The 20,298-nt window shown below is 45.6% G+C and overlaps 1 protein-coding gene across 1 annotated transcript; it reads right to left on the bottom strand.

Moving 5' to 3' along the window:
- Positions 1-4,097: 4,097 nt before the first annotated feature.
- LOC148815054 (sodium channel regulatory subunit beta-1-like) lies at positions 4,098-18,641 on the bottom strand. Its single transcript, XM_088905427.1, has 6 exons — positions 16,880-18,641; positions 7,766-7,935; positions 6,318-6,555; positions 5,618-5,759; positions 5,381-5,484; positions 4,098-4,715 (listed from the first exon to the last, which is right to left on the bottom strand). The coding sequence occupies exons 1-5, from the start codon at positions 16,929-16,931 to the stop codon at positions 5,418-5,420; spliced, it is 669 nt and encodes a 222-aa protein (XP_088761553.1). The 5' UTR covers positions 16,932-18,641; the 3' UTR covers positions 4,098-4,715; positions 5,381-5,417.
- Positions 18,642-20,298: the final 1,657 nt, after the last annotated feature.

Raw genomic sequence — 20,298 nt, 5'->3', positions numbered from 1 at the left:
TTAGCATTCAGATACACATGGGCTGGGGCCAATGAGAAATATAGTGCCTCCTAAACCCCAATGTTTGAGCCTGAATGAAGCAGGAAGGGGTAGAACCCCACCTGGCTGAGCGGGTTTTCAATCCAGCTGACCTCTTGTGCCAATTGACTAATAAACTAAACAGAGGTCTGCTTGGCTATTATTTCTGATTGAACAGCTCTTACTAGCCAATCAGCTGATTATGAACAGACAGCAGAGACATGGAATAAGATGCCCACAGTGGGATTGATATTAGAACAGACACCAATAATATGCAGCTTTTTTTCCTTCTGCAGAGGTTCAGTGGGTTACATTCCATAAGCTCACCTGAATAAAAGTACTTCTGAAACTTTGCCCGTACATGGTATGGGTACAGGGACGATTCTGGGTACAGAAAGAAAATTTACAGCTCTTCCCCAAATGGAAAACGGAGATCAGCTCGCTTGTGCTTCAGAACAGCTGAAGCGAAAACCAGGAGCAGGACTGGGAACTACTGATCTAGTGAAACAAGCCCTCTCGGACACAGGCCTCTGCGTTTGCATCTCTGCAAGTTTGAGGGCTAGAAATCTGGGCCATTTGCCACATTGCAGGAGCTCTTTGAATAAACCCTTATTTTCGGTAAGTTTGTATGGACGAAGCTCTGCTCACCGGGAATTGATTTTGACCCCCTGCTTTGTACATTCTCTCAAAATCGCAACCTTGCACAGGGCAGTCAGACATGACTGGGAGCATGACTGTGGTCGTGTAGGGCTCCCTGTCAAGGCTGTCCACACTTTCTCCAAGCCCTGCCTGCTTGTGTAGAACTGGGTAGGAGCGAGACCATTGCTCACCACTAGAGGGCCACACACGCGCGGTCCAATCCCGTTCGTTTTGAATAAAGAAACTCTCGATGAGCAACGCAAAGACACCATCTTGCGTCAGTTGTGTTTTGCAATTTAAACTGCAAAAAAAAACAACAACACAGTCCTCCGCAGTTCCGAGAACATCTGTCCCTAGCTCCGTTAAGTTGCGCCCCCCCCCCCCCCATCCAGCACAAACGATGAAACCCAGAACGATGAAAAACAAAATTGAAAGCACAACCATAATATAATGATCACAGACATTACATTTCTTTTCATTTTTGAAGTAGAAAGCAGGTGTTTCCCCTACCTTACATATACGATTTAGAGTACGGGACATTGTGAATCAAGACGTTAAAAAAAATAACCCGATGTAGTTATTTTGCAAATAAGTAATAATAATAATTAATAAGTAAAGCATTTTAAAAAAAAAGATTCTCATTGACAGTGAACAAGCAGATCCACCTGGCGCTGCTAGCTTCAACATCTCTCAGACTCGTGATTGGCTAAACCCCCGAACAGCTCGGGCCGCGATTGGGTGAAGAGTGACACCGACACTCTGATTGGGTAAAGCGCCACAGCGGAAGTTCCGAGACCATGTAGATGCACAGGTGATGGATGTTCTTCTTGGTCCAAATACTGTAGCCCCGGTTAACCGTGTGTGCTGTATGAGCACGCTGGATATACAGTAACACATCCATCGGTTTCCAATTACTAATCAATCTAAGAGAAGTCGCACTGATGTCAAAACTGAATAGCAGACAAAGAATGTCACGGCATCCACTGCGCGTTCACGACTCCGATAGCATGTCACGATAGGAGTGCGCGCATCACGATCAGATCGCGATAACCATTGCGACTGGCGCACCACTGTCGCGACATTAAGTCCATATATCGCGATATGGCGCACCCCCGACAATATGCCCACTCCCATGTCGCGACATGAAGCCCGCATATCGCGATATGACATAACCCAGCAAAAATGCCCTGCCCCATGTCGCGACATGAAAGACCCTATATCGCGATATGACATGCCCAGCCAAAACGCCCACACCCCCATGTCGCGACATGGAGTCCACCTATCGCGATATGACAAAAACCCGTCGCGCCCATATCGCGACACGAACCCCTTATATCGCGATATGACATAGCCCCAACAAAATGCCCCGCCCCCATGTCACGACATGGAGTCCATATATCGCGATAGGACATACCCTGACAGGATACGCTGACCCCATGTCGCGACACAAAGTCCATATATCGCAACCCGTCCTATCTGGGTATATCATGTCCTGATATGAGACCTTTGTTGTGACAGCGGTGCCAGGGTGGCATGGAAGCAAGGTGCCAGTCGTGATATACACTGCCGGGATATACATGGGGTCCCTATCATGACATTCTGTGAGGTCTTATCGCGAGGTATCCCACAGTTACTCGTTTGGCAACAGCGTGTCACGGTAGGGAAAGAAAAGGAAAACGTGCCTTAGAAAATAAAAACCGTAGATCTTACAATCACGGTAATTTTACATACATTACAACCACAGGTTTATGTCATAGGTGGTTAACTTGTTTGCATGCATCATGTCTTAGTATTATTCACATCTAAGGAGGCGCATATGTTTATGCATATTGATTGTCTTTCAAATGTGAAGGGTACGAGCTAAACTGTAACAGCGCGCTTGAACTCGGCAGACGGGGTCACAGGAGGTCAAAGTCACCGTGCATGGTCATGTGAACACCGGAAAAACAAGGCGTTTTTTCTCGGAAACGAAAGCAGCACAAACGCTACTTTCAACTGCACAAACCGGCACAAACGAATGAGGTGGGTTTCATCGTTTGTGCTCTCTGTGGGGGGGGCAACTTCACGGAGCTACTGGCCCAGGATACACAGGTATGTCTTGTGCACAAACCTTCTTTTCCAACAGATCTGTGTACCTGTAACCACTCCGGTTTACCGCTTTCTTCCAGCTGCTGGATTCCCGTGGGAGTTTAGAGGGGATTTGAGGGATTAAACAATGGGATACACTTTTTATATCGGAGCTTCCCACACCCTCTTTGTGGTGTTTTCTTCCTGCTGATGCTAAACCCTGGCTTGTGGAGTTGAAACTCTTAATTGCAGCCAAATTAAGTTACCCACCAAAAGCTGCATGTTAAGGATTGTTGAACAGTTCACATGTTGATCTCTACTGCCTTAGTTTTTAGCACCATTAAGGCATTGATTAAATAATTGAGACCATATCAGGTGCCAATGATGATCCCTTTAACTGGAATTAAGGACTCAAACTTGGTACCTGCATGCCCTCATCAATGTCTTGATTACAGTGCATATTTCAAGGGATTTGCTCTTGGTGAAGCAATAATATACAACTAAAGCTGTAAATCCAATATTTTGAAATAATGGGCTTAATTAAGAACTTCATTTAGAATGAAAACCAGAACAGACACTTCTGAAACCAAAATTAACACATAAATTGGACGGGATTAAACCTTGTGATTTTGTTTTTTGCTGGAAAGTAGCTTCCATTGATCATGGCCTGGGCAGTGAACAAGGATCGTGGTCAGAGCAGAGAAGACAAAAACAAAATGTTACTATGAGCACCTGCAAAACAGTAGCACTGAAACTAAAGAGGTTATATATCCAAACATTTAGGATTTTTAATATTTCCCATAATGCTAAAGCATTTTAGTACTGTCTGAAAATAATTAAGCGGTGTGAAGTCAGAAACCAGTGCTACAGTTAGGAGGCAGTATGAAAATCGGTCTTGCAATGATGTAGGGGCTACATTACAAACCTACTGCCTACGTTTAGTGGCAAATAAATTATAGAAAAGCAGTGGGGATCATTAAATTTGCTATTCTGAGCATTGGTCAGGTCAATATGATGAAATTGGCTGGATTCCCCAAGCAGCTGTGCACAATTGCACTGCCAGAAAGCTTCCCAGCAAACAGCCATCACTGCACCTGAAGGCTTGCAGTGATGTCATCGTAAGACAAGCCACGCCCCCCTCCCACAGAATTGCTGACTCACCTGTCAGGCCCTGTGGAGCTTGCAACAGGACAATGAACAACTCTGTAGGGGGGTGTTGGAGGAGCACGTCCATATGAATCTTTCTCTCCACAGCAGGTGCCCCTACCACATCTTAAACACAACTGACTCTTTCAGACAGGGTGAGGATCTATTCAATCACAAGATTCCAGTTTGTTTAATGGAACCCTGAGCAGAAAAAAAGCACACACAGCTTGGAGTTTTTTAGAAGTTTTATTCTAGGTTTTAAATTCTTAATTCGTATTTTTGGCAAGCAACATTTTCACAGCCACAATCTCTAATGGGAGAATGTTTTAAATAAAAAAAGGAAAAGTAAGATCACTTGCATTTTGGCGTTGCTAAATGTCCGTGCAAATTCCCATTCTAAACTATCAGTAAAACTGAGGTGATTTTTTTTTTCCCAATTTGCTTTTATTTGATGAATTCTTGCAGCATAACTATGGAAGACATTGTCAAGCTGAACATTGCAAATATACATATATTTATATAGTATTTTAAAATCTTTTTTAATGTACAGTATCTTGTGGATGAAGGATGAACATGCTTTTTGTTCTTTAAAAGTCCAAGTCCATGAGTTACCTTTTGTACCGTTCGCTAAATGTGATACCTAGAGAAGTATGAAAAGTGATTTTAATTTCCTTCCAGTGGCAGCCATTGCAGTGTGTTTGTGTTTCATTTGGTACTGTGACAAATCTTCATGCCCAGGCAGCGAGTCCTCTTTGGCTGGGGAACCAGGAGGGGAGGACAGAGGGGAACTGAAGGTCGGGAGCTTGTGATAGGACAGTGACTCTGATCTCACGATGACGCCCATCCTGGAATGAAAAGGTAAATACAGGCCATTTCAAAGGCATGACCCTCTGGACCAGACTACGCAATGGGTCTGTGTTAGTTATGAGCTTGGGGAATATAATCTCTTATTTTACCCAATGGAAAAAAAATAATCCGACAATAAAAATAATCATGCCACACTCTCCACCTCACCTTCTACCTGAGGACCCCAAAAGTATGAGCGAACAGCAGCAATGTAAACCTGTGCAGCAAGAATCCGACCTGCGTCAGCAGCAGTGCGCCAGATCTCCGCGCTCCCAAAATGCTTTGCTGATCCAAAGCCTGCTGCAGCAGTTCGGCCATTTTCGCCAATGGCTGTATCCCTCCCATGGAAGAGTGGCGCCATTCCCATTTTTCTGCCGGTGATCTCCAAACATCAAGTCACGCAGGAAGTTCACACCATTCAATCTTCAAATTGGACTGACATGTGAGCCCTGAGCCGTTAATTGATTCGACTACAGCACTGCTTTTGCTTTACTGATTAGAGAAACCCAATAGCATGATTTTATTCTTTTCACAATTGAGATGCAAAGACCTTTTGTATCAGAAATGCAAAATCAGAGAGTACGTAAACAACTACCTTGGTGTCAGATGTAATGTGGACATAGATTTGGGGAACATCTGCACAGACATGGCTATTCATACCAACCTGTGTCAGCTGTCTCCCCCCTCCTGCGTCTCTAGTGCTATTCAGCCACTTGGACCCCTGTGCAGTTGTCTTTACTCTCTGAAGCAATGGCCAGATATTCCGCCCTGTTCAGAAGTGGAGTTGAGACATGAATGCAGTGGTTCATCCCAGGTATACACCTCATAATATGACTTACTAATGAATGACTTATCAGTGTAGACCAGAGGGGCGAGATGGCCAGGTGGGACAATCACTTACGCGCTTTCTCGGAGAGCCTCCTCTCCAGCTGCAGCTATCTTCCTGTAACAATAGATCATTTCCACCACCAGCCAGACTTGCAGCCCCACAATGGACACGTACATCATGACCTCTGAGATGATGGATGCCAGCTCCCGGTTGGCTGTGGACAAGTAGACGGGATTCAGTCAAGCATCCTCCGTTGTCCAAGACTTCCGAAGTCAAATGGTAAACAACTTAACAAAGAGAGACACTCCTGACTGGACTGGAGACACTGCTGTCCCTCTCCTCTCACACTCCCCCTGAATTCACACACTGACACACACCTGACTGGACTGGAGACACTGCTGTCCCTCTCCTCTCACACTCCCCCTGAATTCACACACTGACACACACCTGACTGGACTGGAGACACTGCTGTCCCTCTCCTCTCACACTCCCCCTGAATTCACACACTGACACACTCCTGACTGGACTGGAGAGACTGCTAGAGACACTGCTGTCCCTCTCCTCTCACACTCCCCCTGAATTCACACACTGACACACTCCTGACTGGACTGGAGAGACTGCTAGAGACACTGCTGTCCCTCTCCTCTCACACTCACCATGAACTCACACCTTATTACAGTACACATGCTGCTAGTGAAATAGCTCCCACTTGTGTTTCACGATCGGCACCGAACTCATGAACCCCCCTGCCTGCATCGACACAGCCACCAACCTTTGGGTACCACCATGAAATGGATGATCTTTTCAGCACTCGTGTGGTACTGGTAGTTGGGGAATCTCAAGGTGCGGTTGACCAAGCACTTGTACGTCCCCGTGTCATTGAAAGTGACATTGAGGATGAAGATGGAGCCGTCCTGGAGGTCCCTGGTCTTCTTGCTGCCATTCCAGGCCACTCTGTCATTAAAGCGCTCATCTACGATCGAGGGTGTCTCTTCATCGTAGCGGTAGATCTGTCGGAAAGACGGGGGACATCGCCGTGCGTTTTAAAAGGGTTCAATTGAAGCTCTCTGGGGAAGCCTGTGCTCCAGGTCTTGTAGTGTGGAAAGCTAAATAGGGGTCACCCCCTCCAGCTCTTCCAGAGCTCAGACACTCCCCCCTCCGAGCAAGGGGCCAGCCATCTGGGAGCAGGGAGCCTGGCCCCGAGGCTCGTGCCCGTGACTGCAGATTGAGGATTGAATGGCTTGTCAATTGCTAAAGTTGCTGCAGGACATAGATGCAAGCATTGTTTTAGGTCTCCTACTGCTTAATTGCTCAAGATGTCCACCCGTGGGGGTGGTAGAGTGTTCTTGGGGGTACAAAATCACAAGGCCATCCTTGAGATTCGGCACTCTCAAGGATGTGCACTCTCCAGGGCACACTCGTGATGGATGTGTTTTAACAGGTAACTAAACTCACAAGCATCTCTGCAGATCCAAAATGATATCTATCCGTATGCTGCCCCACAATCCCTGTCTGAATATGTGGGGACTGTGTGGTTGAATACCTCAACTGTAGCAGGTCTTTATTAAGTCCTGATACTTATTATAATTTGTCTACACTTGCGTTGCACTGTAGTCTGTAACTTTGGCATCACCCTGCAACTCACAGAAATCACAGCCCACTGGAGCTCAGCAGGTGTGAGCCTGGCCAGTACCTGGATGGGAGACTCCTGGGAAAGCTAAGGTTGCTGCTGGAAGAGGTGTTAGTGGGGCCAGTAGGGGGCGCCGATCACCCTGCAGTCTGTGTGGGTCCTAATGCCCCAGTATAGTGATGGGGACACTATAGACTAAAAAAGGCATCATCCTCAGAGGAGATGGAAAACCGAGGTCCTGACTCTCTCTGGTCATTAAAAAGGGTAACCCTCAAAAAGATTTGGGGTGCAATCCCAATGTCCTGGCCAAATTTCCCCCTGGCCTTTACCCATCATGGCCTCCTAATAACCCCCATCTCTGAACTGGCTTCATCACTCTGAGAGCTGGTGTGTGGGGAGCAGACTGGCGTATCATCCAGGTGGGGGTACACACTGGTGGGGGTGGAGAAGCACAGAAATCTGTGAGTTTTGCAGTAAAGAGAGGCTCAGCCCAGACAGGCAGCTAGCAAAGCTAATTCAGGCCTGTTTGAAGTAAACTGAAGGGGCGGTCAGTGATCGTGATGTGCGGGCAATGTGCCGGCGTTCCTCACCAAGATGAAGTCGGTCTCCCGGGCCGCTCGGAAGTACCACTCCACGCTGGCTTCGGCCTCCACCTCCCCCCTCATCTTGCAGGAGATGCAGCCCAGCTTGAAGCCGTTCCCCGCCACCCCCTCGGAATCGGAGTCCACCTCCACGCAGGCGGGCCGGCACGCCGGCGCGGCTGGGGGACCGAGAGCGGGACAGTGAGAGCGGGCGGGAGCAGGGAAGGCGGAGAAGGAGGGGAGAGGGACGCAGCGAGAGGAACAGGCCCACATAGACTGTTCGCCTGTTCGTCACTCATTGGCTTCCTCGCGTTGTCTTGAAGGTGTAAAGTTTGTGTCCTCATGAACTTCTAAGGCATTTTCAGTGTTCATTGTTTCCCATTTAGTTCCTAGAGATGATGTTTTTGCTACCTACACTTGTTAAGGGTTTGCCAAGTTCGGATTTGTATCCAAACCTTTTTTAATGTCTTTCTCTTGTTGCTGTTGATCAGGTGTTTGCTGTAGTGTTAGCTAGTCCTCCTATTTCACAGTTATCAACCTGATTGATAGCTGTACCAGAGTCTAGATCATCGATTCAAATTCTGAAGAGCAGTGGTACTAATATCGATCCGTGTGGTACTCCACTACTTCCATCCTCCAAATCAGATCATGCATCCTTCAACTTTACAGACTGTAGAGATGAAAATGAATTGCATATTGTTGTTAATCAAAGGAGCATTTTAACTAGAACTTAAAAGTTATACTAAATGCAACGTATCTAGACAATTATTCAACCGTTGCTAAAAGCATTTGAGGTCAATTATAACCGCCGCCACTGAGTGTGACTTACATTGCCAGGTGGTGATCAAGGAATATAATGATTTGATTTGTCGTGTTAATAAAGTGACACTAGTGAGCAGTATCTGCAGTAGCTCCTAGAGGCTGACAAGTTCATCACAACCATAAAAAACTTAACTAAAGTTTTAAAACTTTAGTACTTTTTTGATACAGAGATATATCTCCGGCTTCAGGCTGGAAGAGGAAGCTTAGTTAAAAAAAACATGTTGTAAACAACACAACTGTAGATATAAGATACACAGCAAGCCAGTGCAGTAAATATCATGCAGTAAAGGAGCTGCCTACACAACTGATGAATCAGCACAGAGCTGGAGTCTGTCAGAGCTTAAGCATCTCAGACCAGGTGCCTGTAGCTACACAGCCCTCTTAGTGCATCTCACTGAGCCTCCTGAATTTTTCATGAGGTGAAAACACAAGCTCAGACTTCTGACTCTGTGTTTGATACCCTACACTCTGAGAGAGAGAGAGCACGGATCAATAGCGATCTTCAGATTAAACCGTAGTTCTGGAGGGTGCTCACTGGCAAGGCGCACATGTGTGTGCTTGTGGGGAAAGAGTTGGCACTAGAGTTCAGTGGGTTTCAGTCGTTTGTTCTAGGATGTCCCAGGACAAGAGGTGACGGGCTATTGCCCAAGATTCCGGCAGCAGCAAATGAATTTTGGGAGCCTAACAGTTCAGGTGGGTAGCTGCAAAGGAACAATTAACAGGTTTATTCCATGCTGAAAAGAGAAGAAAGAGAACACAACACAACGTTTCGGCCGTGGAGCCTTCTTCAGGTGTGAGGGTGTGATTTTATATAACGTACAAACAAACCACTCACCTGCTATGATTAGTGGCAGGAACCAAGCTGCACAAGAGCATTTCAGACATGGGTTCAGAGTTACACAGCACACGTTAGCACCGAGCACGCAATCAAGATAATTCAGTGTCTCTTAACCCACTTAGCCAGGTTTTGGCATGATTCCCCATTTCTACACTGCTCTGTCTGTGGAGTGCTCCTGTTATTGTGGCTTCCCATGCTATAGCATGCTCTACACCTAACTTCAGAGGGATTCTAAAGAATAAATGCACACAAGTTGGACCGCCCCTCTCTTCTCAGACTAGGAACTGGGCAAACTCAATGGGAATATCCACTTCGTATTGAAATTTTTTTTTTCCTGCCACCCACAGAAGGACAGTACTTCCGCCTCGCAGAAAAATCCCTCTAAATCAAACAGCCAGTGGGAAACACACGCTCAGTGTGGGAAGGGAGTGGATGGATTGTGTGCCGTTTCTGAGGGCTTCTCCTTCTCAACCTAGAAGAACCCAACAGTGCCCAAAACACCAGACAAACCAGAGAAACTGCCAATCGGCTCAGCCCTTCTCTGCATTATACTCAATCATATCCGACTCTGACCTCCCCAGGCATCCCTGCAGTTTCCCTATCGACCAATGTAAGTATTTCTAGACTTTTTAAAGCATTTTTGCCGTATCAGACAGTCAGGTTGAGCCATTCCGGCTGAGCAGAAGGTCACCTGCTTCCAGGGGGATGAGGGGTTTGCAGTCTAAAGAGCAGATTAACGCTGTCCATTTGAGCTCAGTTATGGGATAATATTTCTGGTCTACATTGTTAGCTTTCGTCCATGCCTGGTTTTTAAATGCATAGAACTGCATTTTGCATCACTTTCTAAAGAACTAAATTTACGCTCCATCGTGCCAAATACAGATGTCTGCTACTCAGTGCACAGAAATCCACTGCACACACGATGCCCTTGCTTTTGATCATAACAGGAAATGAGCAGGCATGAACTGAACAGTACATTTTGGATGAAGGACACTTTATGTGGAAATTCATGCTCCCCCAATCATGTAAAAGCAGCCAGGAAAAGGAAATGTAATTGTGCATTCAGGAGGTTTAATAAACGGTGGTGGACTGCGTTGAATTTAATAAGTGTTATTGAGCTGGTTGGATTAGGGATCAGGATTTAAAAGGGGAAAACATGTAAATTCCAAATACAGTAGATTATTATGTTTTAGGGTCAGGAGTGCATTTTAGTAATGTATGAGTTGATTCTCCGTGACACTCAAACAGCTCCTAATGTACTGCTGCCTCTTAGGCAAATATTAGCCTAAGTGCTAACGTAGGCAAACCTCAGCAAAAAGCAAGCTTGGACTCTAATAGCAATCTTAAGTAGCCTGCTCCTTGATGCCGGATGGGTTAGGAGTATGAGAACCTTATCTTTCCGTTTCTGCTTTTTGTCAATGTTGTAATATCCGTGACGCCACCCTCTCACGTCTGTGAGAGCATCATTGATACAGCACCATTTGTAAGTGGATTGTTTTTAATATTCTGTTTTATCTGCTGTTGGTTTTTCGTCATCAGCATGCTCAATGACCACTAGCTCACTAACACCGAAACAAGGACTCTGGATGTTACTGTATCAAAATCCATTCTAATGGTGCGGCTAATATGCGCAGCCTCAAACTATGTCCCCCCCGTCGCTTCCTGTCACTGGTTTCATCCAACCTCCCCAGCCCAAAAATAGCAACCTAGGTGAAATCAATAAAGATTAAGTTCAAAACACATGTTTTGGACACACATGTTCAAAAGAGATGTGGTTATCATGCATTTTTATATCTGATTCTTTCCAGGTGGGAAAGAATTTTACAGCGTGGATTTTTAAAAAAAGATCTGACGCAGGCTGGTAGTCTAGATGCCCAAAGAAACAAGAACTGTCCTCAGATCTGCGTTGTTTAATTCTGGACTGGATTCTCTCAGTCAAGAATCAACTGGGGTCCAGTCTTGCAGTTTACACTAGTGTGCATTTCATACCAGCTTCCTTCTAAATGAAATGACTTGTTAAGGGTCAAACTAACAACTAGGGTCCTGGTTGCATTAAAGTTCTGCAATGGCATGAGGCAAAAAGAGACAATTCTTTACAGCATATTAAGCTATAAGGCTTCTCATCTGCCAAGAAATCCAAGCACTTTATAGTTGGTAAAGGAAGGGGTTCAGTTCTTAGACCTTAGCTAGGTCAGGGTTGGTAGATGGTGACTATTTAATAAAAGAAAAATCAAGGCTGGATCTGCTTGAATGGGAGAACATAGCCACCATTGAAATAAAGGTAACATGCACTGTAGAATTTAATAAGCAAAAAATCAATGAAATATGGAATAAGACCAATCAAAGTTAATGGGCTTGTTTTTTTGGAGAGACAAAGTAGGCACAGCCATGCTAAAAACAAACTGTCATTTTGCCAGGGCAAACAAGGAAAAGCAATCTACTATCTATTTACTGAGCATTATACAGGAGCCCTGGACACAATCAGGATATGATCTGAAAAAGAACCATCTGTGTTGCATGGAAGGGACCTTATGATTTCAAAACCCCATCAATAACAGAGCATATTACAGAGATGACACATACAAAGCTCTTATTGTTCCTGGCTATGTTCATACTTCACGCAAACTGATACATTATCTCTGAACCACTACAGATATGTTCACAGCCACGTCACCCTGCTAGCTCTGTAATCTGGGATGTGTGAAGCTGGAGCCGTTACCAGAATGATTTCTCTTTTCCTGACCATCGCCGGGACCGTACAGTATGCGGTCGGTGTGGGTGGTTATATAAGAGAAGCTGAGTATGAGAATTACCATCCCCTCCCCCCCGACTCCCACCACCCCAGATCAACAAACAGCAGAGATTAATCAAATAGAGTCGGGATCAGAGGTGAAAACACTTCGCCTGAGTGTTCGAAAACCTGCACATGGACAGCTGGCCTGGCTTTCACTAGGCAGCAGATGGTGAGCAAAATGAAACAGGCCACCCCTGCTAACCTCTGCTTAATGAAGACCCGATAAAGCATTGGTCACGCAAGAGTCTGGCTTTTCCTACCAGGAAGAACATCAGCAACGCTACCATTCCCACACACAGGCTGTACGTTTGGGTAAGCTGTTTTATTCCCTGATGTTGAGCTCCGCTGGGATTGCACAGTCCCAGTGAATCTCTGTTTGCTGAATTGAAGACACTGGTGCATACAGCGCTCAGCTCCTCTTCTGTCAGCCTGGGGGCTACCATGATAGTAACTGCACCAAATTTTACTGCCTACTTTCTCTGCTTTAACTCCAGTCCAATTATATGGGGCTCCATTATGTCACCATGTTTGCCAATCCTTCTGCCCCATGTCCTGTTCTCTGCATGTTGAAAGGGCGCTATATTATCTTTCTCTCCTTCTGGTCCTGTTCCAGGGCTTTTTTGTTTCTCTTGTTCTACAGTATGTTCCAAATTTCTGCTGCACATAAAAACACAGTGGTCAGATGACTGAGAGTAATTTACGTGAGCAGTTCATGAAGACCTAAAACAGAGGGCTGGCATCTCAGCCAAACTGTTTGTTCTCTCAAAGTTATTTCAGATCAGAGGGGACATGAAGACCCAGCCCCATGGCAGAACTGAAGGATTGGAGAAGCTGCTCCCTTCATCGTGAATGTCATCTAGTTACTCAGGCAATTAATGAAGGGAGACCTTGGTTGGAATTAAGGCCAGGACACACTGCGTCTCTGCAAGAGCTAAGCACCATACCTCTGACATACTGTAAGAGCTCTCATGGTGTACAATGACAATGTTACCTATTATTTTACTGTTACTCTCCACATCTCTTAAGAGTGATGAAAAACCTTTGGCGTTTCAGGACTGGTACTTGCTTTGGCAAACTGGATGCTCGGAGTTGGGGTGCCTCTGACAGGACAGAAGCAGTTATGATTGTTCAGCCAAGCAGGGGGTTCAGAGAGGCTCTGTTTTTCACACTCTGGGCCCACAGGGTGAAAAGAGGCTGAGGGATTGACGCTGTGCATTTCAGAAGACAGGCTTTTATCAGCTTCATCATCCCTAGTGGTGAAACAGGGGCTGGCAGAATGAGTCATACCGAGTACTGCTGGGCAATTCTGAAACTATAAAACATAAGCACTGTCACAAACCAGATGAGGCCTTTCAGCCCGTCTGTTCTGAATGGAAATCAGTAGTTAATTGATCCAAGGGTCTCATCCAGTCATTTCTGGAATGAAACCAGGACATCAGCTTCAATAACATGACAGCAGCTTTAGCCACACTCCCACAGGTCTTTGGGTAAAGAAGTTCTGAAATCTCTGTTCAAACGGGACACTCCCTTCAGACTAAAGAGACTCAGTTCCTCCAGCCTGTCAGCGTGGGACACTCCCTTCAGACTAAAGAGACTCAGTTCCTACAGCCTGTCAGTGTGGGACTCTCTCTTCAGACTAAAGAGACTCAGTTCCTCCAGTCTGTCAGTGCGGGACACTCCCTTCAGACTAAAGAGACTCCGTTCCTACAGCCTGTCTGTGCGGGACACTCCCTTCAGACTAATGAGACTCAGTTCCTTCAGCCCACCAGTATAGGTATAGACATGTACATTCCCTTAAACTCCAGAATGTATCTGGTTGCTTTTTTCTGATTCCAAAATCTTTTTTATATTGTGGTAATTATATACAATATTCTAAATGAGACCATGCTATAGGTCTTTATACAATTTTAACATAATATCCCTTGATTAAATTCTATGCATTTTCTATTGCTTCCCCAAAAGGTGTCAGCACAAACACCTAAGTCTATCTATCTTATCTAATTGTAACATCGGAAGATGCCCTTGAAACTAAGAAACCATCTTGTTTTTCAGTGCGGGTTGCATAATCTTAGTAGGTGGCGGACCCTCAGTTATGCAACCTAAATGAGTGAGATAACTATAAATAAAACAGTGCAGCCGTCTTCTCTCTTGTTATTAATCTGCTGACTAAATACTTTGAAAGGGAAGCTTCTTTTTTTCAGTCCTATTGCCGGATCAGCTCTTACTGTATTATAGGATGATGTGTACAGGCTTCAAAACAGCATAATAAACACCAATCCATCTTCCATCCTGCTCTGATCTGTGGAATTCCAGATCCATACTGCAGCCTGTTTCCTTTTAGGGATTAAAGCCCAGCCACCACTAAACACCAGGCAGAGACAGGGGCACCAGCATGCACTGAGCTAAAACAGCAGAATCCCACCAAAGCGATTAAGAGAGCAGCACACACTGTTTTTATTCTTGAGGGCTTCCAGGTTTTTATTTCTGCATTTGTTTAGTCGTATTTATTCATCCTCAGTCTACCATTTAATGTGATCTGAGGCGAAGTGGTTGAGCAGCTACGCTTTAAGGAAAGACTTCACCGAGCTATTCTCTGAGGGCCGGTTTTTAAGCTTGATTTACTCAGAAACCAGAATGCACTCAAAGAAGGGAGACCCACGTTCGCTAACAAGGCAACCATTTCACTCGGGGCACAACACCGACAAATGTCCCATAGTCGTGTCCTCTCCTGCCTCTCCCTTTCCAGGAGCTGTGCTTGTGCAGGACTGGACAGCTCACTTGCACTGAGCTCTGAGCTCCGAGCTCTTCCGGTTTGGGAATTGTCCACTTTTGTCACAACTTAGCCATGACAGGAATAACAGCCTTCTTAAGAAGCATCTGCATCAGGCCCTGCTTGACATAGAAGGCTATACCAGACTTTGTCAGAGTTTGTAATATTTTATGCTCAGGACTGTGCCACCCATGTGTCACCTCCATTTAACAGCTGTTCTGTCCAATTCTTGGTCGGGATGGGGGCAGTGCAGCATAATGAGTAAGTCTCTGTATAACGGGTGAGTTGTGGTTTCAGTTTTTCTGCTGGAGAAACTGCTGTTGCACCTTGAGCAAAAGACTTTACCCCAGTCACTCCAGTCTGGCCAGCTGTATAAGTGGGGACCAGCAGTCCTTTGAGGGTGCACTTGGTGCTACAGAAACCAGACATAGAAACACCTGTAATCAATGCATCCATTTTCTAACTGCTTCATCCAGCTTCAGGTCGTAGGGGAGCCAGAACCTATCCCATCAAGCAATGGGGAGCAAGGTGGGGTACACACTGGACGGGACAGAAACCAACGTGCACACCCTGACACCTGGGACAAGTTTTCCGAAAAAAACTAATCTAAGCCTTGCCAGCATGTCTTCGGACTGTGGGAGGAAACAGGAGCGCCCGGAGGAACCCCATGCGAACGTGGGGAGAACGTGCAAACTCCACACAGACAGAACCCCAGATCTGCAACTGAACCCAGGGCCAAAGTCCACAGTGTAATCTGTAAGTATGGTAATGCTACATTATCTATACCATTCTTAGCCGAATCCGCACCTGAAAACCAAAGGGTAACAAGACCGAGAAAAGAGTGAAATAAAAGTTAGCCTAGTTATCAGTTATCCTACTAGTCATCTCTCAGTTTCCCGTGTAAATCAGACCAAACAGAACAGGACTCCCAGCTGTTTTGACAGTTCTCACAGTATTGGAGCATGGCGCAACAGCAGGAAACAATACAAATCATCACCTGTACCCTCTGTTTTAACAGTACCAACATGGTGCAAGACACCTACTCCATCCATCCAGAACTGCGATTTAAAACAATCGTAGTTAAAAGAGACAATATGAAACTCAGTCCCACAAGGGCACAATGAGCTGGAAGGGACTGGAGTGAATGGATAGCAGTGGTTGTACTGGTTGTACCCATGGAATGGGCTAATGACTTTCACTGCCTCTGCCTCTCAGCTATGCGAAACTGAAACTGAGCAAAAGGGTTAGTTTGCCTGGGTTTGTGCTTATGTTTTTGCTGTTCTGTCACTCTCCTGGCTTCAGAACACTGTATGGAACACCAGTAACACGATCGACATCCATCATTAGAGTCCAGTTTGGGTGAAAGCAGAGGCGACAGTCAAATCTTTAAGTAGGGCTGACTCGGTGCCAGTGTGGGTGTTAGTTCTATCTTCCTTTTAGTGCAGCTGGAGGATGTTTAAATTGTTGATTAGTTGTTGTTTATTGCTCAATGTAAGGTCTGGAGGAAGTGTATGTTAGACTGAGAATGACATGCAGTTCTTTCCCTAAAGAGTTGTAGGTGTCCGGAACAGATCAGCTAAGATGTTAGCTGGTAGTCTGGGATCTGTCTGAAAGTAGTTAAAAGAGGTTAAAGAGGCTGCGGTGGCCAGTAAAATTAATTAAAATAAATAATAAATCTTCCCACGTTTGAAGTGAAACCAGGTATTTGCGTGATTAAAAAAATCCGAACTGGCGTCAGGCCAGTCAATCCAGAAATATTGAAATATGACGCGGATATGAAGAGACAGATACAGCACTGAACCAAGCAAGACGTCGATACCTTGAAGGACTGGAGGACAAAAGCATAGGCTTAAAAAATGTGGAGCATTGTTACTTAATTCTTAGAAGCAAGTCACTCACCGTACATTAAACAGAGCGCTGTGGGCAATAACACTATCCGTAGTGCAGACATCGTTGACAGAACAGGATGCACTTGTCCTTGGTTGTCTGGTTAACTTCAAACCGCGCGGTTGGTCAGTCCGGGGAAAGGCGGCGAACAATTTCACAACCTAAGCCTCGGGTTTCACTGACGTATTTCTCTCAATTCTTCTATTTTTAATCCGCAAACAAGTGTTCGAAACAATTTCTCGACGTGTTGGTAAGAGGCTTCCACAATGCGAAGCTTCCTTGGTATGTAGGCCTCCGTTGAGCTCAATTGACAAACGACCTTCCTGGTCATAGACGGCAGTTCTGGTCCTGCAGTCTCTGTGTCCCAGCGCTTTTAAAGAAATAAAAGTGATGAATACAGAAATTGACTTTATATGCCTTCTGAAGCAGGGGTTCTTAAAGGATTGATTTTCAGATGATGTCCAGAACCAATGACGAACACACCCTGAAATCGAACACCTCTTTGCCGTCAATAAATTATCTTAGGCTAGTGATTTAAAGGTCAGTAGATTTACTTCATAAACACTCATAAAAAATACACTGGCTTCAAAATGAGAGTGATTTAAAGTTATCGGTGTCGGAACGCCTACGTATTATTTATTATACTCCAATTTATACCCTTTTTAAAGCACACGGTATTAAGAAAAAATAACTTTGCTCGTTTTGTCCGAGAGCGTTCATTCTATGTAGCACCGTTTCAGTAAACCCATTCGTATGCAGAGGTTTAAAACCGCTATTGCTTCGTTTGTGCTGTAGAGAGACTCGAAATGTTAAAAGTGCTGATGAGAATGAACGACATTCGCGACTTGCCCTGAAGAAATAAAGGCTTTCTGAGTGTTAACGGCGATTTTCCTTTTTTCCCCCCCCTCGTCTCCGCTTAGTCTTAAAAATCTGCTTAACTGTCCGATTGGGCTCGCAGGCAGGTACGGTAGCTGATCAGCCTCTCTTGAGAAACAGCCAAGGGCAGATCGCTGCTGCAGACGACAACATGCCTTCGCCTCTCAATTCACCTGCTCTTAAACTAGACACTTGGCCAAACGGGCTGAGATGGGTCGAATGGCCTCTCCTGTTTCTATAACCGGTCTGCGTGAACAGCGTGGAAAAAGCGGGGTTACCTACTGAAAACTAGACCCTAGCACAACTCAGAGGAGAGAAGGCGCCCGAGGTACATCAACAAAATAGGCGCTAGAGACAACAGCCGGTGTCTACCTGCAGGCTGGAGAGATACTGCTCTAGATCTGCCCCGCTTGACTATGGCTGGGCTCTCCTCCGGGATCTGCTCTAAAGGTGTTCCTACTGCACGTCAGGAGCGGATGGTTTAAGCCCAACACCGTTGTCAACATGGAGAAAAACGATCATTACAAAAATTAATACTTAACAGCGGTCTGTTGGCCCCGCTTTTACGCCCGGCGAAGTAATCACAGGTGTAAAATTCCCGGTAAAGGGCATTTAAAAAAAAAACGTTCGGGGGGGGGGGCGATCTGAGGCTATTCTAATATTGCGCGGCTGAAAAGGCGATCGTGTTTTTGCTTCTTAGTAAAATACATTCGAGCTCCGGAGTCAGCATTGCTTGGCCCAACGCTCACAACCTACACACCAAAAATGCGTGGACACAACACGATCAATTAGTCACGAATACACCCTGCCCGCTTTCCCTTCCAAGACGAAAAAGCTCTGCCGCACTGCATGGGGAGACGAAAATGGTGAGAGGAAAAAAAAAAACCTGCACGACTTTAGCAGAAAGCCCTGGTCACACGAATGTTTTAATTTTTTTTTTTTGCCGTCCCTCTTCACTGCCGAGGTATCCCGCGGTGGGTCGGGGATGTTCACTGCGGTGCCAGCTAACGCAAGTCCATCTTCGAAGCCGGTCGCTCGCCAGATAAATTCGCGTCTGTCCTAACGCAAAAGGCACCGGTCATTGCGGGTAAACACAGGCCACCGCAAAACAAACCGCATCTGACGTGAATTCTGCCACGGTCTCCGGAGTATTCCCTTTCAGGTTTTTTTTTTTTCGGTGTCTCTATTAGAAGAAAAACAGTCTGATTTTCTAGTTAAGGCACACCAGCAGCCGTGATGACTGTGGGAGCTTTAAGACGGCTGAGGGGGAGAGAGTTAGGGGGGAGGAGAGAGAGAGGGGGGGGGGAGGGAGGAGGAGGAGAAAGCATCGGTGATGCATTGCAGTAGCAAGAACAGCAAACAGCATCTGCAAGCACTACCGATAGCAAACGCCTCTGTCATGCAATATATATATGTATGTATAAAGAGGAAAAGCATGTTTAATTTTTAAGAAACAAGATTAAAGAGAAATTCAGTTATTCAAACCACTGTATATTGCTGCACTATTTCGAAGCCTCGCGAAGGCAGATGTCTTCGACCTTGTTATAACAAACTAAGGCCGTGCAATTGAGTACAACATGATTACTGTGTGTCAAGGAACAGTTCTATGTCGTCATTAGGTATTTGGGGGGTATCTCCTCCCCCCCCCCTCTCTTGAACACACAGACACGGCAACGGTAGCGCAGGCTCGTATGCGTCGTTTATCACGGTCGGAGTCTAAACCGAGCCGAGCAGATGAAGGATGTTTCCCAAGTCACGCCACACACGGTAGCCGCCGCCGTGTGCTTACTCCCCCACGCTCGCCGCCCCTACAGTCTCCGGACACAGTTTCCGAGCAAGACGCGAGCCGCCCCCTCTCGGTCTCAGTTCACGGTCGGATCTGACTTTCCTAGTTTCCGAGAGCTTCTCGCACGACGAAACAGCATGCCTGTGAATTACCGCAACATTTGATGAAGAGGAACTTAATTGAGTGGCAGCTATTTCAGAATTCCCGTTATCCTGTGTAGTAGAAGCAATAATAATAATAATAATAAGCACACATAAATACTGTTTTCACTTTTAACACTGCTTATCACAGATCCCAGAAACACAGTGGGTGCCAGGGCAACTGATAAAAGGATAGTCTATCAGACCTAGCCTAATCACTAGAGCCTCTCTGATAATCATAGAACTTGGGAAGAACATGCAAGCTCCACACAGACAGACGCCCAAGACATTGAATGCAGTACTCAGGAGTTATGAGGCAGCAGTGTGAAACATCACAACCACACGCTATCCTATCTACCTTAGTTTTATGTATACCACTAGTTCAATATGTACTTACTGCTCCTGCTTGTGATAGTAAGACCATTTTAATATGATAATTACCATTACGTTCAGCAACAGATGCTGCAGAAAAAAAGGGAAAAGATTTGATTCAGGGCTTCCCAGTCTTGTCCCTGGAACACGCCCCCTGGATTTCAGTCCGTTTCTACTTTCTTTCGCTTTACCGAACTAATAATTTGAATGTTTTCGTTGTTTTCTCATTTTAAAAAAAGATGACGTTCAGCATTTAT

This window comes from Atractosteus spatula, chromosome 25 (genome assembly GCF_055471065.1).
Source record: "Atractosteus spatula isolate fAtrSpa1 chromosome 25, fAtrSpa1.hap1, whole genome shotgun sequence".
In the NCBI taxonomy this organism is placed as follows: domain Eukaryota; kingdom Metazoa; phylum Chordata; class Actinopteri; order Semionotiformes; family Lepisosteidae; genus Atractosteus; species Atractosteus spatula.
Note: the sequence above shows the minus strand (reverse complement) of the source record. Positions and strands in the feature narration are given on the sequence as shown.